Here is a 27541-nt window from a genome sequence, read left to right as displayed (position 1 = left end):
TGTATGATGTTCTGCTGCCAATAGAACCTTCTTTATCAGGCGCCTCTGGAATTCCTCACTGTCGCCTTAAACACAGACTTCCATAAATAATTTCTTATTATCTGCAGATCTTGCAACTTCATTGCCAATTCCCTTTTCCACATCACTGATTAAATACAGTGGTCCTCAAACAGAAGTTTGAGGCACTCTTCCATTAACCTTTTGCCATTTTTCTATTAACCTGAAAATCAAGCATCTATTTCTCTTTTTGGTCTCCTGTTCTTTGTCAGTTTCAAATCATGACAGACATTTGCCTTTTTCTATCTGACAGCTTCTCTTCCTTATCAGCTCTTACAAGGAATTTCTGAAAGACTAAGTAAGTCCCATTTATTTGTTTCGCTATCCCCACTGTATAGATGGCACAGAATTAATACTGGCAGATTGGAGAAGCACATTCAATCCCAGATTCTCACTTTCATACTATATTAACTTAGGTGCTGGTTCATACAGTAAATTCATTTAATTACCAATCCAACCATTTTTCCTAAAGTCACAATCACTGAGCTATACAAATATGTACTGAAATAACGTGTACTCTGCTTCTGTTCCACAGCAGTTATTTTCATGGATCTTTTTCGAGCAGTTAAAGATTTGCTCCTCTATTCTATCTGAATCCCCTTTTTCTTAATCTAACAACCCATTCCTTTATGTTATTCTGATCTGTCTTCCTGAAAAGAGCAGGTTTGAGGCATGTTCCCTCTATGATAGAAAAGCTTCTGAGAAATTATTCAGCAACTCTCTAGTGCTTTCTAGGAAGTGTAATATCTCCCTTTACTCCTTCATTGTCAAACCAACACAGGGATACTTTATTGGGCATTCTGATAGTCCACCTGTAAAAATCATTAGCCTGTTACTGCAGACAGTTAACTAAGGACTTCCAAACCAATTTATCTCTTAAAGCCAGTGACTTGAGAGGAACTAGAGAGAGAAGTCCAGGATCATGAACCATCCTGTAACTTTTCTATAACATTATCAGCTTCAGTATTTAATTGGTAGAAAAGAGGGGAAGACTATTCAAACTGAGAGTGCCTGGAGAACAACAGGGAGGTGAATAACAGAAGAAATGGATTTTTCAAAACCAAACTATGCCAAAGCAGGCAGCTTTCTCCATGGGTTGTTGATGGGGGTAAAACCAGAGCTTTATACTTTGAAAACCCTTCAACAGAGTTTCACATGCCACAGGGAAACATACTTCTACATAGTGGCACAAAAGCAACTGAAAAAATGTTTCCTGAGAATAATTAGCAGTGGTTCTGAATGAAAATGGGAGGCTATATTAACTTTGTTTGTCCTGCTTCTGGTATTAATATTTAATTTATTTAGGACCTGGAGGATAGAGTAAAAAACAGGTTGATAAAATCTTCATCTTAATCAAATTTGGAATTTGCGACAAAACTGAATTTACTTCAAATTGATTTTGAAAATTAAAATATAGGAGATGCAATGCAATAAAACTAAACACAGTTTCTACAGTAGCTTAGAATAAACCTTCCTGACTGTATAATGAGGAGTGATCAGCCTGGCAGAAGTTGGGAAGAGGAGGACCAAGCAAGATACACAGCAGTGAAAAAACTCATGCTGATATTAAAATAGGCAATAATAAACCAATGGGTATAAAAACAGTTATAGCTTATTGCAGAGATACAAACCAGGGGTCTACTATAGCCTCCTGTACAATGCATTCAGTGTTGGTAAATCTTTCCCTTAAACACTGTATTTGGGTGCTGCTGCAGAGCCTGTGAAGTTACAGGGCAAACAGCTGGAGAATATACGGGATACAGCAACAAGAACAATTGGAGCTTTAGAAAACAGAGACCAGAAGGAAGGTGAAATAACCAGTTCTTTTGCCTAGAAGCCTGGGCTTGAAAACGGCAGCAGTACTAAAATACATTAAAGTGTGCTGCAAAGAAGGTGACTTGAAAGATGGACATGACAAGAATCATAAGCTTAATTTGAAGAAATGGAGGTTTCAGATAAAACATCTGTCTAGATTGAGCAGGTGGTTTTGTGAGCTTCTTTTCACGCTCATTATCTACAATAATTACTTAAAAGGAAAAAAAAAGAAAACAGCTGCAAGAAAAATGCTGAAGATATCAGAAATGGCCTTGGGCAATTGGGAATAGGCCAAGACACTGAGGAATCAGGTTAGTACTATGCTAGTAAAAATACCTCTTGGCTCCCTCTTTTAAGCTGTGAGCAGCAACTGAAATGACTGCATCCATCAGAGAGAGCACCATCTAGTCCCAGTAAGTGAATTGAGTCCTACACTCTGGATTCATCCTGTGGCATGGCACTGATTCACTGCACAGCCCTAGGCAAACCACTTGAGCTTTCTGCACTTGCCTCCCTTCTCTGAGGGAAGAGTACATAACCTACCTCAAAAGCACATCACAAGTGAATCATGGTAGAAGCCCTGGTTAAAAGGGTTCATCATCAAGGAAACTGAGAAAAAGCTTGCTTCCTAGAACACAGCTTCAGATAACTTAAGGGCACAGGATCATGGTTCTTTGCTACTGTGGCCAAAGCCTGCATAGCACAGGTTATTTTGATCTTTTCAGGCAGGCTGTCAAAACAGCTGAAATAGTTCCCAACAAATACACAGAAAAATCTCAGCAGATGGTCACCACATATCCTTTCAGCCTATTTCTCTGCTTTTTGCCTGCCTTCTTGAGCAGAAAAATCACTGCTCCTAGTACACTCCTACTGAAGGCATTTTATAACGTACCAGAGTGAAACAAACCATTTCAGTCCAAGGTTGGTCTACAAGACATTTCCCTCTGATGTTCCTGGGCAGTACCAGGTCCTATGTCTCCTACTTGACATCCCAATACCCTGCTTTCCTCTGTGCACTTAATCTTCAGGTATTTTACGACCATTAACTTAATGGTTCATTATCTTAGTCAGATCCATCTTCACACTTCATCACCAGAAAGTTAGAGTCCAAGTGTTGAATTCAACATCACAAAGCAGGGCAACAGCTGAACTGAAAACAGGTTCAGGTTGATCTGATTTCCAGTTATGTGCTATGACAACCTACATATATGTATATATGAGTATGCATGGATATATATGGATCCATATTAGATGTATTTTATATTCCCATATGTGCATGTGTAAAACAGTTTGCTTAGCTGTGAAGACAAACAGAAGCATATGATTCCAGTTTCCCTTTACTCTGTAAAAGTATATTCCAAACAGGTTCAATTTCAAAATATTCATGAGACAACTAAGTGTCTTAAACTATATCTTTCAGGGAATAATGAACAGTTCTTAAGGAGTCTTTAGGGGAAAATGAGTAGAAATTGTCTATGTTGGGTAAAAATCTTTTGATTACTGTGTGCCTTATTTAGAAAGCCAGCTCTGACCTTCTGTTTTCTGGAGAGCTTGCATTCCTAATTTTGGTTGCTTTTTTCTTTGTTGACTACAGAACTGATACACTTTGATTTTCATACATGACTTATCTAGTTTCCATGTGCTTCAAAGCTGTCCAGCCTGAAGGCATCTATTCTGGCCTCAGTCCAAGACTTCAATACTTAGAGGCAACTGGGGACATGCACGACAGGAGAACACAAGTCCCCTGCTCTTAGATTTCTCTATTTAAAGGAAAAGGCTAAGCTGTCAAATACAAAAATTGGAAGCTGTAACAGGGCACAATGTAGAAGTCACTGTATAGAAAAGAACAAGAAAACTGCCTTTTTGAAAGACTCCAATTGATAACTGACACTCCTGTCACCTTCTTAAGTCACCTGATCCAATTTTCTACTAAGCAGTTCAGAAAAATCTACAGGCAGAGCACAGCCTTTGCCAAAACAGATCAGAGCATCAGTGAGTCCTCGCAGTTACAATACCCTGCCCCTTCACATGCCTGGAGAGAACAGTAGTTTCTCTCATCTCCTATTCAGACCTGCACTGTAGCAGATCAGATAACCTCACTCAGAATGAGCACCCTGTATTCATATCTAGCAGCAACCACATGAACCTACATCATCACTCTGTTGATAGTCACTGCTTATACACAGGAAGGGGGCAGTGAATTTGTTCTATGGGAGAAAGCTCTTCTATTTTCAATAGAACACACTATTTCAATATCCGAGTATCTTACAGCAGTATTTTAACAGCAGTGACTGTATATAGCTGGAGCAATTGCTTCCTCTCACTTCATCAGCCTAACCCATTCACCTGGAAAACGTATTTTCCTTTGGCAGAGAGGAAGATCATAAGCTCTTTCCTGCATTCTTCTCTAATAGAAACAGTGATCTTGGGTAAGAGGTAGGCTAGAGAAAAGCAGAAAGGGATCAAAACTTTCAAGGCAATAAAGTGACCAATAGCTAGCAGAAGAAGTGAGAGACAGGAAATACTTTCTTCTGTTGCAGCTCTGCATCATTCACAAGAATGAGGGAGCAAAGAGTTTGGGAAGCTGAGATGAGCAGAGGCCCTATGTAGAGTCATGATTCTCTGCAGATACAGAACCACACTGCAACTTGCCTTTACAGAAGTCTGGTATAAATGGTGTTGATTTCATAGCTGGTTCTTTCTCACAGAAAAGCAGAGCACAAAACAGCAGTGCTTCAGGAATACATTACAGCTAAAATATGTGAATGCATATGCAAATGAAGCACAGCTTTCCACTCCTGCAACATTATTGACTATCCCCTTGTGTCAGAGAGTTTGGGAGTGCCTGTTGTGCGGGCATCAACCTACACATCAAAGCTCTACTATTTCTACAAGGAACAGGGGGGTAAGCAGCTCCTCCTTTCTAGCCAGTGATTAATCATTCTGCACTGCAGCAGAATCCATGCTCCATAGGCTTCTGACTGGCAATGTTACAAAAACCAGAAGGATGGCCATTTGACAGAAAATCGTTATCTTCCCTCTCCTGTGTATGACCACACTGATAGCTGCACAGGAGAAGTACATGAACAACCTGTAGATGTTACAGAGGTAACAGCACACTTTCTTTAACTCCGCTTTCAAAAGCATCATCCTAGAACTGAACATGTTCTGTAAAAAAACCCAATCCTTTTGAGACTTTAGAGAATCTTTCTTTAAAGAAAGTCTGGCAGCAGTGAATTTCAACAGTGTTGAAGGCCAAAGATTTTCTATTGCAAATATCTTTCTATCAGAAGGTCGTAATCCCATTCTGTAGAAATAATATCCGTCATTAAGAGTACTTGTTTTCCCCAAAGTCAGACATCTCTGGCCTCAGCAAAAAGGTGCCGTTTAAGGGGAACAGACATATTCACTCTGATCACATTCTCAATGTGTACACATACAAGAAAGAGCAGTGAGGATGTTTCAGCGATCAAGCTCTTGATTTTATCTCTGAGCACGAGATTTTAGCTAGTGATTTCAGATTTAAAGGCTTTAACTTTTCTCCTTTAACTTTCCTCCTGTTAGGAAGCTTCTCAGGTTATAGCTCTATCCCTTAGATATTGGGATCTATCAGAAAATGACAGAAATTATGCCCTCAATAACAGAATATATTAATGTCCAGAAATGGGATTGCTAGTGGAATATACTTGGAAGCAACAGAAAGCATTTTTATAAAAAAACTCAGTGTATTACAAACAATTAATTAATAGATCTGTGCCATTGTGATAGAACTTTTAAGGATCATTCAAGATATTCTTCAATAAAATAAAATAAACTAGATCACCATACTCCCTCCTATGATGTTCAAACTATTTGTCTAAAAATATGGGATCAGTATCCAAAGTGTAGTGCATTTCAGTAATACTCAATTCATTAGTCATTAAATCAAACATCATTAAAATTCTCTCTTTAGTAATATATGCATCTTTTTAAAAAAGAAAATTACAATTTTTATGGAAAGCTTTTTTATCCTCAGTTATAAATGAAGAGAATTTGCATTGAAGTGCACAAACTAAAGGGAGAGAGAAAGAGGAAGATGAGAGAAACTGTGTGAAAGAAAAGGAGTGTAACTGATTGCAACACAATTTATTAGCTTCAAAGGTCAAGGCAGCCAGTGTTTTTATTGGATCTGTTTACCTAGGGGCATTTGCAGTGCCTTGACCTGAAACAAATGAGTTGCTGTGGCAGTGCTTCCATATAATTATGTCATTCCTAGGCTAATGCAAGCATTTCTTGAAGTCCTAGCGTTGCACAGCTAGCTCTCTGCAGTCATTATCCATTGGCTGAAAATGCCAGGCAACAAGAAGTGGCACAGAACCATCAAATAAGTTTTTTTCAACTTTCACTTCATTGCTACTGGATCCTCTTTGCCCTTGGGTTGGTCTGGTGGCAAACATCCTCCACAGGAAGGAGATGGCAGCAACGGGTTGTACAGAGCTGCTTCACTGAGGAACATGCCTACCCATGCAGAAGGAGTGTTCTCTGGAGAGTTTCTCCTTGTCAGGGTATTTCAGATGTGCTCTGGGATACTCACAGCACCAACAGTAGAAAAAAGGACCAATAACTAGGTAACCAGCAGCTTCCCAGATGATCTACTTTCAGCTGCATTTCCACTTGAATTTCCAGGCTTGTATCTTTTCTCAAAAAGAATGGCTCATCTAGTTAATAAGGAAAGTCCAGGATAGTGGAGTTTTCCAATTCACTCCAGTTAATACTATTAAATCTTCTGTAGCAGTGGCTCAGATGTCAAGCCTAGTGGAAAATGGCATCCTGGCTGACACAGCAGATGTTATGAAAGACCAGCTTTTATGTTCACCCCATCTTTTATTAGTTCCTTTGGCATGGGGGCTGAATTTTTCTGTCTTGAGAATATAACCCTGAAATTCCTAGTAATACTTTTGCCAGCCAGTCTTCAGCCTCTGCAGCTGGATTGCTGAGTCTCTCCCTGAGGGAAGCACCTGGTGAAGAAAAGATGGTACTTAAAGATGCTTCAAGTATCCTGACTTCAGAAATGCTTCCTACAGAAAGTGTTACAAGTTCAGCCTACCAAAAAATGACTCTAAACCAGAGATGTGAACTGGAGTCCCTTACATGAAATGAAGAAGGAAATGGCAGATACCAGTCTTCAGCTGGGGGTTCTACAGTGCCACACTGGACAAATGAGGGATCAATTCTACGACACTGTAGGTCAGCACTACGACTTGTTCCTGAAAACGTGCTCCACCATTGTTAAAACATGAATTAGCGGTAGGTTTACCAAAGGCTTCAGCAGCTGAAGTACAAAGCCAAGTGCACTAAAGCAGCTATAAATTATGGCATAAGATAATACCTGCGCACTCATTTCACATAAGCTACAGAAATCTTACAAATTATATTGACTCTGAACCACTAGCGATTTACACTGGATGTGTTCTGGAAATCTAGAGGCATCAAATATGGTCTCCTTCCTATTCACATGACTTATTCAAAAATGTTTTAAAAAAACAGTTGAAGCCTTCAAGAGGTTAAATTAAAAAACCTATATAGTAGCAAAGTTAACCATCTTTTTCTTTTAAAATATTCCTTCCATCTCAGTGAGCACAGTATCACTAGTGCTTACACATGCCAGCAATGCAGAAATTTGTCATCTAATAATAGCCAAGGAAGTATTAGAAGCTGCTGTGATGCTCAAAGATTGAATCACCTTTATAGTACTTCTACCTGGGAATAGTCTGTTTCTGAGACACACATCTCGATAGAGAGGGGAAAGACAATGTTCCAGCTTCAGGGTGTCTTACATATACAGCAAAAATTAGAAAACCAAGAGGTAAAACTGTCCTGAGAGCAGTGCTTTCACGGGATGACAAAACTAATTGGCAGTTTTAGGTCTGCAATGTTAATGGAGAAGTTTATTTCAGCCTCTAACTAAAATGAAGGCCCCATAGAGGGAAGTTTTTTACAGAAGCTAAGATACAAACAATTATCCATGCATTAAAAATACTGCAAGAATTAATTTAAGAAGAGCAATAATCCTTTTCCTGTATGGTGCAGATACCAGACATAAGAGCAGGCAAAGGCTGATAAGAGGTAACTAGAACTCACTATAAAGTGTCGGAAAGTCATTGTCTTACAAGAATGAAATGCTGAAGAAATAACATTGACTGAAAATTCTCCCCATTCCCATTAAAAGTTCGAATGAAATATTTTAATTCAAGCTGATATTATTTAGTTATACACCTCATTTCATTTTTCAACACCCACTCAAACACCAGTCCAACATTTATATTCAGTTTTGACAGTTCAAAGAGTTACAGCATTTGGGAGCTGTTGGTAACCATCAGATACCACCTAATGTCATGCTGGCACAGTACTGGTATCTGCAATTACAGTTTTACACAGCTCAAAGAAACAACTTAATTGTACAAGGGTGTACCAGGAACAAAAAGACAAAAGATCAGCTGGACACAGACTTACTGTAGTACCACTGTTATAATTATTTGATATACTTGTTTGCGATACAGCTTTAGCAATGTATTAAAAAGAAAAAAATTAAGGCTTGTAACATAGCTTGCCTATGTGTAAAAATGGGCCTAAGGAGACTGATACCACATTTTTTTTTATGGCATTAAGAGATCAGAATCTTGACCCATCATTCTTATCTCTAAAGCTCTGGCCATGCTTCCTTCTTCTTAAAACACTCATTTTAATTAAAGGTAAACAAATGTGATGATTCAAAGAAGTGAATGTGATGCTGCAGAATGGAGAAACACAAATGGTTTTCCAGTGAGAACAAAAAACCTCAAGTCTGAGAGTGGTCACTGAGATTTCTGCTCAATGCTCTTTAGGCATCTCCAGCCACAAGGAGAGAGGAGCCATATGAGTTCCCTGCACCAGAATAATTGTGTCAGGCATTACCCATTTGTTGGAGATGCACCCAATTTCTCTCAAAGACCTATGGTGTCCCCTGCTTCTCTGTATTCAGAAGTGGAGGCTTGTCCCAGAAATTCTAACAAGTTTGTGCAGGCTTGTGTAAGGCTCTGGAAGAACAGGGCTGGGCAGGACAAGATGACAGCACTCAGAAAAGAAAATGGAAGCTATTTTTGCACAGCTCGGAATAGGAACACGGCGTGTACAGCTCATCGTCTGCTGTGGTTACCTTCAATCCCAGCAGTGACAAGTGCTGAGCTCTATGTGCTTTTTCATTTATCTCTGCAGCTCCAGGCTGAGGGCAGACAGCACCCATTTTACTGCAAGACCATGCTTGTGAGACAGGACAAGTGTATTTTCAATTTGCAAGTAAGCAGAGTCCTGTCAAGGGCAATATTAATTCCTACCGGGTCTGAAAAGCAGATCATTATTCCTGACTCTGCCTGTGGGTTATTGGTGCATTAAATAAAAAAAAATAAAATCATCCCAAATAAAGGCATTTGTTGTTATTGCCAGCATTCTGCATTGGTCTCCAGGAAGATGTGTCAGCTTACTGCAGGTTTCTTCAGATATATAATGGCAGTACTAATACAAGCAATTAATTAAGATTTTTCAGCTATACATCCAATAACGCTTTACAAAAGAAGATAAAGGAAATACTAATGCCACATCACATAAAGAAAAAATCTGGGCACATGGGGGCTTAAAGGCCTGGGGAAATATGTTGAAGTGTCAGACAAAGTCTGGAAACAAAATGTTATTGAAGAGAACAGAGAAAATGGTGTCTGTAACAGCTGGGGGGCTTGACCCAGTGACTCACGTAAGGTTTTCCTGCAATGGAATCCTGTAACTGTATAGTTCGTGCCTTAACAGTTGATTCTGCTGTCCTATCTACTAGACTATGCTAGAGAAGAAGGCTACACAAATTATTTATTTACTGGTATCAATTAAATCAGCACAATGTCAAACAAAAATTTCTACACTGAAAAAATTGCTCAGTGAACTACAGAAAATGCCATGTGATTCAGGACCACTGAGAAGACTGGTGATAACAAAAGGAACTGTTGAGAGTTGAAGGCAATTTTTGCATCTCACCTCAATTCAAAAACAACTGTCCTCCAGAAAAGTCTCTGTCCTCTTGAAAAGAAAAAAAACCAAACCATACAAAAAGTCAAACTCAAAAAACCCAAACATACCCAGTGAGTATCATCAATTCAGAACAACTTTGGGTTTTCCCACCCGAGCTGCGAATGCCAGACCACAGCCTGCCTGTGTAAAGAGCCATTCCCCTCCACAGAAAGGAAGTCCTCACTAGCAAGTGTCAGGCAGTGAATGGAATAAGAATTCTCATGATCCTGGATTATCACAGTTAAATATTTCTGCACTACTCAAAGAAATTATGGTCTGACTTTATTTCAAGAATGAAATGAAGTCCTGCTTTACCAACAGGAAAGAAACAGTTTTGGGCTGCACTGAGTAACCCAAACCATGTAATTCTTAGATCATCGTGAGTGGCAGAGGACATTTACAAGCTGGATCTTAAGTTTGACATTGCTTGTCAAAGGAGAAAGCATAAAAAGAAAAAGTAGCAGGGTAGCATAAAGTAACTAGTTTAGAAGCTTGCTTCAACATTCATTCTTATTATTTCTCTTGTGTAGTTATTGGACAATTTATGTTTTGTTTAATTCTGATTTGAAAGAAGAAAGTCAGGTTATTTCCATTTATAGCTAGCTATACATAGCTAGAGGTTTTCACCACTCTATAGTCACTGCTGAGACTACACTGATATGAAGTCACATGCCATGCAGCCTTGAAGTTATCTGTTACAAGGTGAGTGACAGAATTCTAGACACAAGCACAGAGATTAATGAAGGCTGTCTTAACCTGCTTCTCCCATATACACTGAATTTTAGGCTGCCAGTGCTCAAGGACGGGATTACAGAAAACAGCATACAACAGCTATGATTGACCAGAGGGTTCCATTCCTGTAGTTTTGTAACACAAAACCAAGGCTAGGCAAATAAAAAAGCAACTGATTCTAAACAAATAAATGTCAGTTTTTTATATTTTGTGAAATGTACTGCTGTATTACTATGGCTAATTGAGTAATAAATATCCTGGGAGGATTAAGTATTTTCATAAACAGTGCTTGCAGGAGTCTTAGCCACGACAGTAGTTTAAGGAAGTAGTTTAAGCACTCCTCATCCTCTGGGAATCAACATCTAGGGACAGAATCCAAAAGAAACATAGCACATATACAAAATTCTTGAGCAGGTGCAGTGGGAAGGTAACAATGTCCTCAGAAACCTCCTGGCTGTTTCATGGGCTCAGCTACTGCCTGTTAAACCCATTGATCAAATTAAGACTAAGCCCTGCAAGGCAGGTGCCTACCATTGTCCCTGGAAAGAGCTTCATTCTCTTTGTACTTTTACAAATTTGCTGGAAATGGAAGGGTGCACCATGTTGAAAGGGGGCAGATATGTTACAGAGCCTCTAGCATTTGTGAGACTCATAAAAGCAATTCCATCTGATGGAGTTTATGTCAATGCATTAGGTTTCTATTCAGCTGGCATTAAAATAATCACAAGGTAGAAGCACTGAAGAAGCAAGGAACTATCACCAACTAAGATGACTGCATGAGGAAGGAGAAAAACAGTGTGGTGTGATGTAATGGCAAGACAGTGGAGAGAAAATAACAAATACAAAAACCAGAACATGCAAGCTGAGACAGAAAAGATTAATTCTGAGCCCTGGCAGTCTAACAAATTTACTGTGAATTCTTTGTGGGGGAGACAGCTGCCACTGAGTGCACATAAACACTCCACAGCAGAGCAGCTTCAGAAAGCACAGCAGAGGTCATTCAGAAACTCTCCAGATCTCAGAAAGCCTTTTTTATTTTAGAAGAAAAAATCCAGAGTTTGACATGAATGGTTTGATTTGTTTTCCAGGTCTGCAGAAACAGATGACACAGTAAAGCCTGGAAAGTGCATATGAGCTCATCATTTTCACAGAAGCCTTAAACAGCACTGCAAGCATCTCAGCCTTGGTGAGAGGATCATGCAGGTGTGCCTGCCACTCTAGGTGTATTTTAATAAAAAACTTGCCTTCCTGGACAATTAACTAGTTTCCCTTGGCTCTTTTATTTTAAAGATAAATAAATTCCTCAGAAACCATAAGATGTTAGCTTGGAACAGAAGGAGTAATGAATAAACCATTCTCATGGGATGCCAACATAGGGTGTGAGATATCAGTGTAAGAGGTCAAAGCCACAGGTAAGTTTAATGAAAACCCTTGACAAATAATGAAAATCTTTCACTGGTTCAAGAAGGACTTCAAATTGGTAGAACTGTCACAAAATGAAGTCCAAGAAATAAGTTATTAAGTGAATACACCTAGGGGGAAAAAGGATATTTATCTGAAGCAAGTACTGTATTCCTTTAAAAGGTTTGGATCTGTGAATTCATTGGGCACTACAGAATGTAATATCATGCAGAGAAAGTTCAATAACACTTTTCAAGGGCATTGAAAAAGCTTTGCCATGTTAAGAAATAGCCTCATTTAGAACAAAAGCTTCTGACTGACATCCTGTTTTACTGTTGCGGCAGTGGCGACACATTAAGGTCCCCACCAGAGGTTACTGTCCCTGCAGCAAGGGCAATGAAGAAGACCCATGTGTCCATTCCTCCACAGCTCCAGCTCAGGAACCAGCATGCAGCCTAACCTGATCATCTGAAGGGCTGGCACTGCAGCAGAGGCTGTGACCTGCAGCAGCTCAAGCACAAGCATATGTCCTGATCTGCCAGCTCTGCCAGGGGGCAGCTTGGAGGAGCGATCAGAGACATGTGACTGATGACTTACTAAATGGCAAAATTCAGTAAGGAAAGTCTTTAAGTCCCAAACATTGAATCTTTTCTGTCTCTTTGGTTCTGCCACTGAAGTTGGCCACTTGCATTGTCTGTTCATTTGCTACCCATGAACCCCAGCTACCTCTGAGGACATTTGCAGTACAACATTCTATCAATCAAGTCAGGTCATGTGGGAACCAATTAATCTGAGACAATAGAGAATATATCCTGCTTTTCAATAAGCAATGTGACAAGTTAAATGGTGAATATTTAACACTGCCTAAACTGAGTTAATTTAGACTTAGTTTGGACAGTGCTTCTCTATTGTCCAGACATGCCTCTTGCACCTCGACAGAAAAATAATAAAAAAAAAAAATCAAAACCATCTACTGTCTCTGTGGATGAGAAGAGAAGAGCTTGCTCACGTTAACATGTCATACAAAGTGCACCATGAAATGCAGATGAGGAAGATTCTCATTAATGAGTGGATGTAATTTTGCCTGTTACAAGGGGCCATTGTTGAGGTAATGTTCATATTGAGATCATTTGACTCTTCAGAAACCTTTTCTTAAATATCAGTTTTAGGGTGTCCTGATGTAATGACAGCTTGGTAATTTATATCCTGCTTTGGTTTGTTTTTGCTTCTTGCTTCATGGCCATGTTGAAAGCATCCTACATTGCCATTCCAGACTACTGCTGGCTTAGCTATGCATTATTAAACAATCATTAGCTGCTTAACCTACAATTAACTGCATATCTGTGATGAAAACAAACAATCCGTAGATACAATTTGTAAGGTGCTTCATAAAGAAATCTTGTTAACAGCTGTTTTCATTACTGTTAGCGTGCATACACAATGGTCCAGCAGGTGCCACAAGGCCTATCCCAGAGACTGAAGCCTTTGGGCAAGCAGGTTTGAAATCCACCTGCTTTCCTTGCTACAAAAAAAATGAATCACAGCCCTAAACAGTAAGATTAGGCTGGAGGGATTGCTTAAGTTGACTCCCTCTACCTGGTACTATGTCAAAGGCATCAACTGAATTATCAGTTTCCCCAAATTACACACAAGTTGGAATGCAAATTCTTTTTCCAGAACGAGGAATGGCTGAACTTCTGCATGCTGTCTGATGCCAAACAAGGTCAATCAATTTAAAATTGGCTTTCTGATGCTGCCATGTGAGCTACAGCCCAAATTTCACTGCTCTGTGCAAAGGAAAATCACACCAGATACATTTAAATAGAGCAAAAATGGCACCTGGAACAACATGATCTCGTTAAATGAACAATGACTGCAAACAGTGATCAGATAAAATGCAGTCCCACTAAAGACACCATACCAAACTTACAGGACAGTCCACACTTCTCCATATCTCCTCCAGGACATATGTACAATTTCCAGTAAGAAGTGCTTATGATCACACTCTTCAGTGATGTGAATTTTCTGTTAAAATATTGCTTTGCATTTTCAGAAGGCAAATCAATGTTCACAAACACATCCTCCCTTCTATTATTCTATAAGCTTTAGAACTGTCCACCAGATTTTCTTACATGAAGATTTCCAATAAATAAATTTTTTTTCTAGTAACAGAGAGTATGGCCACTCCTGTCCACTGACATCTTTGACAACTTTGAGGCCATAATTCATACTATGGCTTTTATCATAGATTTATCTGCACTACTCGAATCAGAAAATGTTATTTTCCAGCCCCACACTTCCATGCAAGTAAAAGTGAAAAATTAAATGATGAATGATAAGAAAAAAACTGAACCCAAACAAGTTATTAATTCCTCCTCCAGCTCCTGGCTCAGTTTTACTTCTGCAAAACAAAAAACAGCCTTCCTCTCTTTCAGAAAGTACTTTTTTTTTTTTCTTCTTTTAAATGGTCTGCCTGGATATCAAAAGGGAAGAGAAATTGCAGGGGTCTGGAGTGATTTTTTTTCTAAAGTCATTGCCTTCTATGAAAGAATTTGCACAAGACTTCAGAAAATAATGCCCTGACTTGAAACATGATGAAGTTATGATTTAGTCCTTGTCTAAACTTCACATAGTTCTACAGTAAAATGTATCTGTGATATTAATAAAATATACTAATAAAAGATGAGAATTTCTATCTCAAAGAGATTAAATAAACTAGTGGATTTCTGAATTCCAGATAAAGTACATAGGTGTTTTGAATTAATAGTCATTATCTCTCCCCACATCCTTAGTCTGAATTAATGGACCATTGCAGGTGGATGGCACTAGAGCGCAAAACTCTCAGATGCCAAGGTAAAATACGTGACAGGTACTGCAAATATAACTTGCCAGATGGAGCTTAGCTCTACCCATGGATAATAGTAATCATTCCTCTTGTTTTCCGTAATGTCCTTTGGGGGAAGTGGGGTACAACACTGCCTAACCACTGTCACCTTTCATTGCCACCAAGCTGCCTCTCAGCTCTAGAACGACAAAAAAGCAAGGGAAGAGCAGCTAACAAAAGGGAAAAAGTCTCAAAAAATTGAAATCCCCAGATCCTTCTGACCTTCAGCTACAGCTGCCATTAAATCAGTTTGAATAGAAGAGAAATAGAAAGCTCCAAGTGACCAAACCTGACAGAAGTAGAGGGACAGCCAGCCTGTGCTATTTCCTCTCTTTGCTTCTAGAACAATCCTCAGTGCTCTAAACTGTTATTTACACCCTCTGCCTTGCTCAATCTTCAGCTCTCTTGGGGAAAGCTGGTGACACTGCCATCTTTTCACCCTATTTCTCGCCTCACAGTAGAAGCCCTGATGCCATTTATCTGTGGTTGCCTTTGATGCCTCACGTCCACCACTACAATAGAAAGCAGGAGAGCACAAGTGCCTGCAAGAATTGAAGCAGCAGATCTTCCCAAACCATGCCAAAGGAAACCTGGCCCTGTGGAGAGAGCAACTCAGACTCAGAATCTGAAACAGAGACTACCTTGAACGGTGTAACAAACCATCATAAAAGAACAAGTCACAGACTGCAGGCCTAACAACTCACTCCTTTTGATACAGCATTTCCTAAGGCCAAAGTGAACACAGCAGATCCTGGTCCTTATCAATCCATTGCCAGGCTCTCACCTTCCCATCCAGTTCATGCCAACTTCCCTCCTTTTTTTCCGCCAGGAATCACATGGAGCAGATGTGAACACCATTCCCATGGCTTCAGTTAAGAAAAGGCAAAATAAACAACTTGCAAGCATTGGACATTAGCTGAGAGGCATCCAGAGAGACACTAAACCTTTTCACAGCAGATTGTAAGTGGTCCTTGCTTCTTGCCAGGGCAACAAACGTTACAGCCAAGCAAGCAGAAATATCTCTGCTGTGCTTGAGTCCATAAACAGGACAACACGTAATCAGCCATCTGAGCACCAAAGAATTATTCATCTTCAGGCAAGCAACAATACCTCAGAATGAGTCAGATGTGGGGGTGGAAGAAGTCCTCTATGTGGGAGGCTCCCGCTGCAGTGGTTCTTTCTGAGGCATATACACAACATACAACCTTCCTTCTTCCTCACATCCATCTTTCCTTTCCACCTTGGCATTCTTATTTATGTCTAGCAGCTGGAAATCCTGCTGATTCCCAGCAAGCACACACAGCTCTGTCACAGAGCGGTTCCAGCTGCCCTCCTGGCTCTGGAGGAAGCCCGTAAGCTCTGCTGCACAGATCCTCCCCCAGTGCTTTTAAAACTGGATGCCTTCAGGGACTCCAGAGAAACAGACTGTATATGCTGACCTGCCTACCATATCTACATTTCTAAATTTCATTCTCACTAATTGCTAGATCTCAAGACAAGACAAGCAGGTCACAGCAGTAGTCAGCTGAACAGCCATTGCTCACAACATTAAGAGCAATTAATTATGCAAGTCTGACAGGTGACAGCAAATGGCAATGCATTAGGCAGTTAAGACAATGACATATAACTTAAATAGCACATGTAAACATATATGGGAGAACTGTGAGGGGAAGAGTGGCATGTATGAGAGTGCAGAATCAGTTTTAGCTTGCTTTTCTATGAATATCTCTAATGAGGCTATGTTTATAACAATGAAACAAATCTACAAATCTGGGCACTAGAGACCCAAGTGCTCATATAAGTTTTAATACAAATGGCATTGCTCTACTAAAGAACACGAGGATTAACTGCTGCCTAAATGTAATCAATTGGGAGCCAAGACAATGATGCATAAGATTTGGGCCCTAAACATATTTGAAAGTCTTGAGCCTACTGTGAGGGCAATATGCTAATACATCCACAGCAAAGAGGAATCAAATAGTCTCCAGGAATACTGACCCTACCAAAACAAAATAAATGCTTCTAAAGGATAGATATCACAGATCACAGAATGACTGGGTTTGGAAGGGACCTCTGAAATTCATCTCATCCAACCCCCCTTCTAAAGCAGGTCAACCTTGAGAGGTGCACAGCATCACACTAATGCATTTTTTTAGTATCTCTAGAAAAAGAGATCTCACAACCTCTATGGGAATCCTATTGCAGTCTCTGCCACCTGCACAGTAAAGAAGTTCCTCCTGTTCAGAGGGAACTTCCTGTGATTCAGTTTGTGCCTATTGCCCCTTCCCCTGTCACTGGCACCAAGAGTCTGGTCCCATCCTCTTGACATCCATCCTTAAGATGTTTTGTATACATTGATAAGATCCCAAACAGGTCTGTTCCTTTAATTCAGGTATTCCTTTCTATATTCTTCTGCTCAAAGTGTAAACAAAATAAGGTCTAACCTCTTAATTACAATATCTTTAAGTCTTTTTTCTTAGGATCCTGAGGAAACACGACAATTGTAATCCAATCTTACTCACACATAAGACAAGGCCTCCTACTTAAATCAAAGTCATATGCATTCAAAACATCCATTTCTGTTTTTACCAAAGCACAGAGTTGATTTTCTGCTCTCTGCTTTACACTTCTCTAGAATTAAAGTGGAACTTCAGGGTCTAAATACCACTGTGAAAGACCTAGGCCAAGAACCATGGAGAAGGTAAAGGAAATACACCACCTAATGGAATTTACAAGGTATTATCCATATTATCAACTGAACTTGGTTGTGAGATGGACCAAGGACACTTATTTTACTACAGAGGAAAGAAAAGAACCATCTACAGAGTAGGTTTCCTGACAGATGCTGAATGAATAGAGTAAGGATTAGAAAACAGGAGCTCCTGGTTCAGGACCTGAAGTACTGCAACGCCAAAGCAGCTTGGCAGCTCACCTCCCTCTGCAAGATGCTTGTGCTCCACTTGCTGTGGTCTGCCCCATTAATCTTCTCACCATCAAACTTGCTCTTACCTCTTGCTTCCTGCATTAAGTTCTTCAAACAGAAGGATAATATATTAGAGGAATAATAATAACACTGATAACAATAGTCTAAGAAATACATACTTCTTTCTCCATATTTCCTCTTGTTTGATTAGTCTCCCAGCAAGAGCAGCATTAATCACTGGGACAAGAGATAAAAGATAAAGTCCAATTTGAATTTTGCTGCGTGCTACTGAGAATGTATGTGTGTGTTCAGGCAGGAGGGAGGGAGGCCGCAGGATAATCTGTCATTTTATATATTTATGCTGTTGGAGGCAGTCAGGACTGGTTCTCCATTGTTACCACAGATTAAAATCATTCATGTCCTTATACTTTCATTGGAGGTCATCTTTCAGGAAAAGAGAGATATTATGACCAAGTTAAATTCAAGCTATTTCTGCAAATCTCTGTGTATGGCCTGGATACCGAGGCAATAGCTTGGATGTCAGAAGAACACAACATATAGTATTTCTTTGTCCTTACCTGACCTTAACCTTTTTTACACTGAGTTTTCTTGCTTTAAAACAGTTAGGAGAAAAGAACAGCAGCAAGAGAGGAAAAGGTGCATTTTAAATTATCTTAGTACAAGTGAGTGATCTCTTTCCTGACTTCAAACTGCCATGGAAGAATCCATGGATCCTCACATCTCACTTCCAGCATTTCTACTGAACTGAGTCCCAGGCAGCTTGGCAAAAAAAAAAAAAAGACTTCATCCTTAGGAAACATGGGAGCGTGGAGCCAAGCAAAGACTAAAAGTAGAAGAGTGGTTACTAGGACATATAGTACGAGTTTGTCTTTCCCTAAAACCTTTGCTTCTCCAAAATAGAGTTCCTAGAACAACCAGCCTACCAGTTCTGGTCAGGTCACTCTCCCTCTTTAAATCATTCTTTCCCATATCTCTGTAAGAAGATGCATCTCATCCTTTGGATCTTTGTTGCCATCTGCCCTTCATCCTTTCTGTACTGACTTTGATACATTTAGCCATTAGAGCTTTTCAACATTTCCTACTCTCTTATTCACGCTTCCTATAAAACTACTGGTATTCCCTGGGAATTGTCCTTACCCAGAAATCAATTTCCTTAGAACACTTAATCTGAGACCCAGTAAAGTGGGCAATACAGCGCCAGTCAAAAACTCTAAAATAATTATTAGGGATGAGGATCCCTTTTATTAGTCATTTTAAGGGTGAAAAGTCAACATATTTTGTCTGCAAATACAAATACCAAATACAAATACCAAACACCAAATAACTTTTCCTCCAAAAATCCACTGTAAGAAAAAAGGGAAGCATTTATGTCCTGTGCAGTACCAGGAGAACTGAAATCTAGTTTTTCACCCCTTTGGCTTTATTTTTCCTTGGAAATTTTGTGGAAACACATTCTTATCTTTCACAATATAATAGAAGTAATTTTTCAATCAAAATGAACAACATCCCACCTACTCATATGCCATCTAAGGAAGGAGATAAAGAATTGGTGGTTGCATAGCCTGTCTTGTTAATCACTACTTTTACGAGCTGTACCGTGTCAGACATATCTTGCAAATCAGTGACAACTCATCCCACAGATTAAAAAGAAACTAGCAGAAATCCTTCTGTTTCTGTTAGCTAACAACACCATCATTCTGCAGAAAATCCAAGGCATTAATTAGATGGTTTCAGAAAGCAGGTCTGTCACAACAACAGGGATGTGTTTCCAATTTCTGTGCATTCACCGAAATGAATGATCTAGGAAAGGTAAGAGGTACATTCACACCTCTCTGCTAGTCCTGAAAAATAACCCAAAATAAAACAAAAAAACCCAAAACCCAAACCAAACTAATAAAATGGAACTATATGTTCAGGAAGCATTCTGGCAATGTCTGCAGTTTCTAGGCATTTCCCTGAAGTATATAAATAGCAAGAGGAACAGATAGGCTATAACAAAACATGAGCCAATCCTCCAACTATATTTAAGCCATAACCATTGATTCTACTCCATTTGTTTCCAAGTAGTTGCTCTTGCAATATTGGCTCTCTTCATCATATCTTGTCGCTGCATAACCATTCTAGAACAACACACTTGTCCTATTCTTTCACTTGGCTTGGGATCAAATGTATGGTCAACTAGAATAGCTGCAGTTCCTGAGTACTGTATTATTCAGACTTTGAAAATAATCTTTCACGTGACTTTCAAGAATCATTTTTGACAGGGTAAATGACATGTCTAAATGCACAAAGGGATACTGTGCTCTGAAAAAAGTGCATACTGATGTTATTAATTTTACTCTCTGAGAAACGTATGCCTGCCTGCCTGAATAAGGCAGGTATCAGCTTACTGCAGCTGTTATTTCAGCTTCCTATTCTTTTATTCAAGAAAAAGGTGTGCTCCTTGTTCAACTAAAGGCAAGTAAAAATTTCAATAGTTTTTGATCACGAAAAAAAAGTATCAGAGAAAAATCTAAAAAGATTCTGAAAAGTGCCAGACCTGCCCCCTTTTACCCTCCCCTTGCTCTTTGATGCTGGCCCAAATCTTCATTTCCAAAATTGACAGGAGAACAGAACTGGCTACATGTGTCAAAAACACCAGCTGAGATTTTGCTGCAAGACCCAAATGATTGCTCAGACCTGTAAGTTAAGGGAATGCAATCTCAACCCTTTTAGAGATGAATCTGCCAACTCAAACCTTCTGTAAACTATTAGACTGAAGAAATAAAAAGACAGTGTGGATCCTAACAAAACACACAGAGGAGTGGTTGAAGTGACTACTTGCTAATGCTGAACAGGTTATCCAAAGAATTAGTGTAAGCTATATTTTGAGAAATTATGCTATATGCCAACTTGTGACTCTCAAGTTTGCCATACACATTCAGTCAAACCCCTTCCCTGAAGTCATGAGACAAACATCTCCTTTTGGAGCCAAAAATGGCTACTAAGTTTAATGTTCCAAAATCACTGCTTGTAATGTCAACAAATGACAGCATAGACCTGCATATGCATGAACTGTTTTACAAGCACATTGTTCTGTATTACTGTAATTGTGCTTAGTAGAGGTACAAGGCCGAGTTTACTTTCATCATCAGTACTTGTCAGCACTGGGGAGCATAGGCTGGAAAAATAATATTACAGCAAAATCACATTCTTCTTTTGAATGGGCACTGTACTTGTGGCTCACTTATGGCACTTCTAGAAGACTGGATCCCCATGACACTTTTAGAAGTGCAGCACAACTGTCTTCTGCAGAGAGTGGATGAAATCAAGAAAATGTAAGATTCTATTTTAGATTATATGAATACTACAGGTAATCTGAGTATCCTGAAAACAGCATCAATAAATATAATTTAAAAACAGCATACCACTTGCACATCTAATACTCACTAGGAGAATATTTTTGTGCCTTTCCCATACAGAACTTTATCATATCATATCAATCATATCATATAATATCATATACATGTTTCTGGTTAGGTAGCTACTACATTACACACCAAAGATTCTGTATTTCAGTGTGCACTAAATCTATTTCTCAATTACATATTTGTAAAGTATTTAGAGGTCATTTGGTATTATTGAATTAGTAACTGTAACCTACATGAACGATTCTCTGCATGAAAATTTTCAACATTTGGATTCTTGCTTCCAAACTCTGCTTTCTTTCTCTGCTCAAAGCACGTCACCATTTACAGTAGAGATGTGGCTGTGAATAAGTAAATGCCATTTTGTGAATGTCACTGCAGAAATGCAGGAGTGTACAGGAGAAGGGATTCTACTCTGAAGCGTGGTAAAGTTTGGAGCTTTGGTCTCTTTAAATAAAAATAATGGAGGAAGAAGCAGATACAAAGGGATGACTCCGTAATTCTCAGCTGTGCCAATGAGCCAGTGAAGTCAGTCTTTAAAGCAGAGACTCATCAAAAGCTCTTTTTTCATTAGAGCTTTGCAGTCTTGGGATGAAAATGTCACTAGTGACTTATATGAAGCAAAAACCAAATTAAAGGCCAATTTCTTTCCCTACCAAATTATTATCTATGAGTGTAAAAGAAAGTACCTAGGCAAGACCAAGGGTGAGACAATTTTATTTGTCTTACTGACAGTGAAAGTCTAATTAGACTGACAAATCTTCTGTGCTATTTTCCTTTGTGATATACACTGTAAGGAAGGATTTAGCCTGGAGCTGCACGTTATGGAAAGACATTAATCAAGATTATTGGACACTCAACAGAGAACACAGTTAGAAGGCTGAAAAGCCTAATGGTTAAAAATAAAGGTTGAGAACCTTATTCTAAGCCATGACAATGGGCTGGACTCTCCATATAGATAATGGGAAGATCCCCTCTTCTACTCTCTAGAGAGAACAGTCTGCATATAATAAATCATGAACTGGCATTCTATGGCGCTAAGATCATAGCTGAAACCATCCAGAAGTAATTTATTCTTGTCACCTACAAGTTATAGTTTGAATAGTTAGGCAAGTGTCATTTTCTGCATCTCAAGAAGTTGAGTCATGCCCTGGATATGTAACAGAGCACACAGTTTCTGGCTCCTCATGGAGAGTATAAGATCATCTGTATTCCCAGAAGGGTTCTGATCTCTTTTTCAAAGAAAACTGTTTTGATCTTGGGTCCTCAACCCCTCATCCATGCCATTAGGCCAGACTTATTAGGGGCCTGCCCTAGGGCCTCCAGGAGATTACCTTCTTCTCCACTTGGATTTGATGAGCTGAGTGTGCTTGGAATGAGAGATGTGTATCATGATGAATGATCTCTAGACTACCTTTAGCAATTAACTTTGCACAAATTGTTCGAAAACTGAATGACCCAGCTGGAAACAAAGACAGAATGAGCTACATAAAGGCATATGGAGAGTCTACTAAAAAGCTTTCAACAGTGACTCATAAAAGAGAATTCTGACCACTCAAGCAACTGCCATGGAAGCAGAAGACAAGAGAATGAGAGTCACTCTAATCTGTTTTCACAGAGGTCTCCCAAACCAAAAAAATCCCTGAAGTACTTCATTAATAACTGAAGCTGTTATTTAAATCAGCAAATAGGGCCAAAAGGGATTTCAGGACCTCTAGCTAATGAAATAACCCTGTGAGAAGCAAGACAACCTTGCAAGAATGCAGCATGGCTCAGCACAGTGACTCTCAGGTAGAAGCAGTCTGCATGGCTTACTGTACCCCACAGAAAAGCTAGCAGCTTGACTTTCAGGCCTTTGTGGCTAATGTGGCAAAGCAGAAGTCTCAGAGAGGATGTTATCATCACAGGAGAGTCTGATGTGTCAGGGCCCTGAGATGCAGCAAGAAATTAGTACATGCCACTTCTGGATTTATTGTACCTAAATCTGGGACAAAACCATGTGTGAGAAAGCCAAATCAGTGCTTCCTCTTGTGGCAGTGGAGCACAAGCACCATTTGTGACTCACTGGAACACAAGTTGAAACTTCCTTCCCTTATTTTTAGTTAGCAAAAAAAGTCAGCTCTTGCTACTTCCTTTTCTGAACCACAGGAACATTCCCAGCAGTATAGCATACAGCCATCTATCTCACCTGTTTCTCACTCAAATTCTAGCTGTCCTCCTTTGCCTTGAGTTTTACTACCTTGCAGGAATTTAGTATAAATTTATAGACATTTTAAATGCTAATTTCAGTGCCACTGGGTATTTCCAGCAATATTTTTCTCTCAAGTCCCTTTATCTTGGTTGTTTGTCCAAAACTATATACCATGTCTAAGATCTTCAAAAGTTGATGCATATCATAGGCCTGAACATGTACCGTGTATTTCTAAACCTCTTCATTTTCCCAGCTGTTTTATTCTAACTGTGCTCTAAAATACTTCTGTCTGCACTCAGACTACCTAACTGCAGGAGGTGTCTTGGTGTGTGTTACAAACAGAAGAGATCTTTGCACTTATCACACTCTTCTGTAGTTTCCTAACGAGTGATGTGTAAATCTAAGTACTTCTGAAATTCCCCTGGATTTCATAAGACTTTGTGATTATTGACTTGATATCCTGCACAAGGTTTATATGCATTTCAAAAAGGAACAGTTTAAGTTACTTTCATATAAAAAAGAGTAATAAAAGTAGCACAGATACTCCTAACAGAGTAAGAAGAGTAATTCTTTATCATGATTTGTGCTATTTCGCATTAGCTGCTTCACTTTTATTTGTATCATGCCAGGTATTTCTACAATTGGCCAGAATTGTTCTGTGCCAAGTAATGTGCACGTGCAGAATAAAAGTACATTTTGAACCCAAGGACTCTGAAATCTTAGCATAAAACAAGATACTACACATGGAAACAGAAACATGGCTAATAAAACAAAAAAATATGACAACAGTGATTGACTTGATGAACAGTTGTCTTAGACCATCATCAGCCTAACTTTTTGACTACTTTTTGGCATGCATCATGATGACAAAAAAGTTTCAATGGGGTTGGAAAAATAACTTGCTATTGCCTTTTGTATATGATCAAGAAGCAGAAAGAGTCCTATGATCAAATCTAAGAGGTGAACAAAAAGTGCCTGAATCATGCTGACTGGAATCAGAAGAGGCTAAACTTTAAACAGCTTTGAAAGTGAAGAATGACTGTTTATTTCTGAGCAGAAAAGAGAAATCTGGAACAAGGTAATAATTAACTGTATTACTACCTCTCATAGCCTCAGGTGTCTATATTTTACGTTTCCCAAAGAGTAAACTTGGTCTATTAGACTTTTCCACCACTTAGATCTAAAATTGTAAGCAGGCTTAATGATGGTGATGTCGAAGACAAGCAAGATAAAATAACCATTAGGCACCTGAAAAACCACGGCTAGAGATACTGCCCAAACAGGAAAAGAAAATTTCTTCTCACTTTCACTACACAGATACTGCAACTTAAGCAGACAGAATCAAATTCCAGCAAAAATAAGGGAAAAAGCCAAACTATCTCTGCTGCAACAGCAATAAAATGGCCCAATGTTGAAATGCAGAAAGTTGTAATAGAGGTACACATTGACCTTTATTTTTCTTTCAGCGGGTAGCATGAAGTGTCAAAGAGTTATTGCTTTAATATCAGCTGAGATGAGGCCATTTGTTGTGGTGCATGTGTATCCAGGAAATCGCTGCTCTAACCATGTTTTTAGAAGCACTTTGACACTTTATTAAATCTTCTTGATGCTCTTTCAGCACACAATGGTCTCTGTAGGCTGAGTGAACTACCACGTAGGCTAGGCAGGAAGCTTTCAGAAAGAGTTCCTTTTCAGGCAAGCCAGCATCATTTCCAGCTTGACCCAGCCCATAAAGGTCCAGTGCCATTTTCTGTCCACTGCTATAGCTAAACACAGTTAGCTGCCTTTAAAAATTATAGGGGGCAGGATAAGAACCACAGAATTAATCATTCTGGAGACGTAACTGTACAAATATTTTCTCTAAAATTAGAACTAGTCACTGCAGAGAAGGAAATGCTCACAAAGTTTATGAAAAACAGTGAACAAACATAGGGTAATTTCCCCTTATTTAGCTGAAACTTTATAAAATCACCTACTGGGTGTTTGAGGCTAATAACTCAATTAATCCCAGTCCTGTTGCCATCTGGATTTACAGAGTACCAAAGCGGGCACTGTTAAACCTCAGCTTGGAATTAATTACTCTAATAGCTGTAAATTCCACTGGAGCCAGACATACCTCACAGAATTGCTGTGATTGGAAGGGACCTCTGGAGGTCATCTAGTCCAAACCCCTGGTCAAGTAGGATCATGCAGAGTCAGCCATCCAGGACTATGTGCAGATGGCTTTTGAATTTTAACAGCATGGACTCTCCACAACCTTTTGGGGCAACCTGCGCCCATGCTCAGTCACCCTCATGTTACAAATGTTTCCCAATGATTAGAGGGAAAGTCCTGTGTTTCAGTTTGTGCCCATTGTCTCTGGTCCTGTCACTGGGCACCACTGTCGTCTTTACACTATTCCTTCAGGTATTTGTATGCACAGTTAAGATCCCCCCATGAGCCTTCTCTTTTCCAGGATGAACAGTCCCAGCTCTCAACCTTTTCTCATCCAAGAAACACTCCAGTCCCATACTCATTTTAGAGTCCCTTAGCTAGAGTCTCTCCAGTAGCTCCAGCTCTCTAATGATTTCAAACACGTTTCATTCTAGTTGATAACACAATAACATGATAGCATACTGCTGAAATAAATAATCCACAGCTCAGATTAGTTAGTTACATGACACTTTGCATGGACAAGGAGAGCCAATTGAAGGTGTTTATTTCGAATCAGTGCCATATTCTGGCTGCCATAAAAGTGGTTCCAAATCCACTGCATTTTAAGGGCTGAAATAACTACTTTGGCACAATTAAGTCAGATAATCTGAAATTAATTTTTTCTTTAGGAATGATTTTTACCAAATAGATGGGAACTGCTCTATGTTGGAACATCTACATCTTACAAGAAACTGATCTTCATAGCATTCCTTCAAAATTCTCTGCAGGAAGGCTATAAAAGGGAAATAAAAAATGACTCCAAATGGAAGTAATGCTCCATTGCTTTTCTCCTCATTATGAACTTCACTACTGCAGCAGTTCATCCTGTCATAATAATAAATAACCATACACCCACCTCCCATTAAGCCGCGTAACTCTCTTCAGAATACATTTCCCCACATATGGAACTTTTGAAACGTAGTTAAAACCTTGTTCTTGTACACATTGTGACAATCACACAAATCGGATTGGACTAGATCAGGAGCAAAGTCCATTTCCATTCTTACATGTATGTGCCAAAGCAATTCAGCCAGCTGTTTGTCCTGTGTCCAACACAGGAGGACAACATTTTTAAAATAAAGAGTTACGTGGAGCAATATTCAGAGAACATAGCTCCTATGAACTTACAAATGAGCAGCAAGACGATTAAGAAATGAAGGAAAGGGAAAGGACTAATTGACTCACCTGGATGCTGGGCGGTGAACGATTTTTTCGGGTGGTAGTGGTCGCCATCGTGGTTGTGGTTTCCATGACTGTAGTCGACATTTCCGGTGGCACCGAGGTTGTGGGTGTCGTTCCCAAGATGGAAGGGACTTCCCCAACGAGTCGGACGCTTCCATTGATTTTAATGTTGGGGTTGTTCTCTGCCGCCATGTTCAGCACTTTCAGGCCATTGTAATAGAGCCCGGAGAGCTGGCCTTGGAAGAGACGCCCTCTGTCCTTCCCTCCTATGGCTATTTGCGCCTGGGTGTTGAAGATCGTTAACTGTCGTCCTAGTGAAGGGGGGTGAATAACATTATTGACAGACATTTCCTTCAGTTTGCATACTACATTGAGCCCTGGCCCGAACTGATGGACAAAGAAGAAGTAGATTCATTCTTGGGAGTGTATGTGATGACTGCAGAGAAAGAGTATGGAAGTGTGGTGCCTAAAAGTCATTAATAAAGATGATTAACCTGGAAGTATGAATTCCTAAAACTGAACTTTATACCTCACCATCCACTCAAACATCAAAACTCTGGAGGATCTTTAGAAATCTCAACCTGTTCTTTCAGGATTGGATGAATTTTAAACTAAAAAAAAAGGACTTCAACATGCGGCTATTTTTGTACTATCAATTCAAA

General features: G+C 39.4%; 1 protein-coding gene across 5 annotated transcripts in view; it reads right to left on the bottom strand.

Annotated features, from left to right (window-relative positions):
* NRXN3 (neurexin 3) overlaps nucleotides 1-27541 on the bottom strand; it is a 909952-nt gene that overhangs the window by 79818 nt on the left and 802593 nt on the right. For 3 of the 5 annotated variants that reach the window (XM_050975204.1, XM_050975201.1, XM_050975202.1), the window contains 2 exons: nucleotides 26883-27190; nucleotides 20523-20525 (listed from right to left, as the gene is read on the bottom strand). In XM_050975204.1, coding sequence (XP_050831161.1) covers nucleotides 20523-20525; nucleotides 26883-27190 — 311 coding nt within the window. The remainder of the gene's footprint in view (nucleotides 1-20522; nucleotides 20526-26882; nucleotides 27191-27541) is intronic. The other 2 variants (XM_050975200.1, XM_050975205.1) reach the window with 1 other exon arrangement.

This window comes from Serinus canaria, chromosome 5 (genome assembly GCF_022539315.1).
Source record: "Serinus canaria isolate serCan28SL12 chromosome 5, serCan2020, whole genome shotgun sequence".
Lineage (NCBI taxonomy): Eukaryota > Metazoa > Chordata > Aves > Passeriformes > Fringillidae > Serinus > Serinus canaria.
Note: the sequence above shows the minus strand (reverse complement) of the source record. Positions and strands in the feature narration are given on the sequence as shown.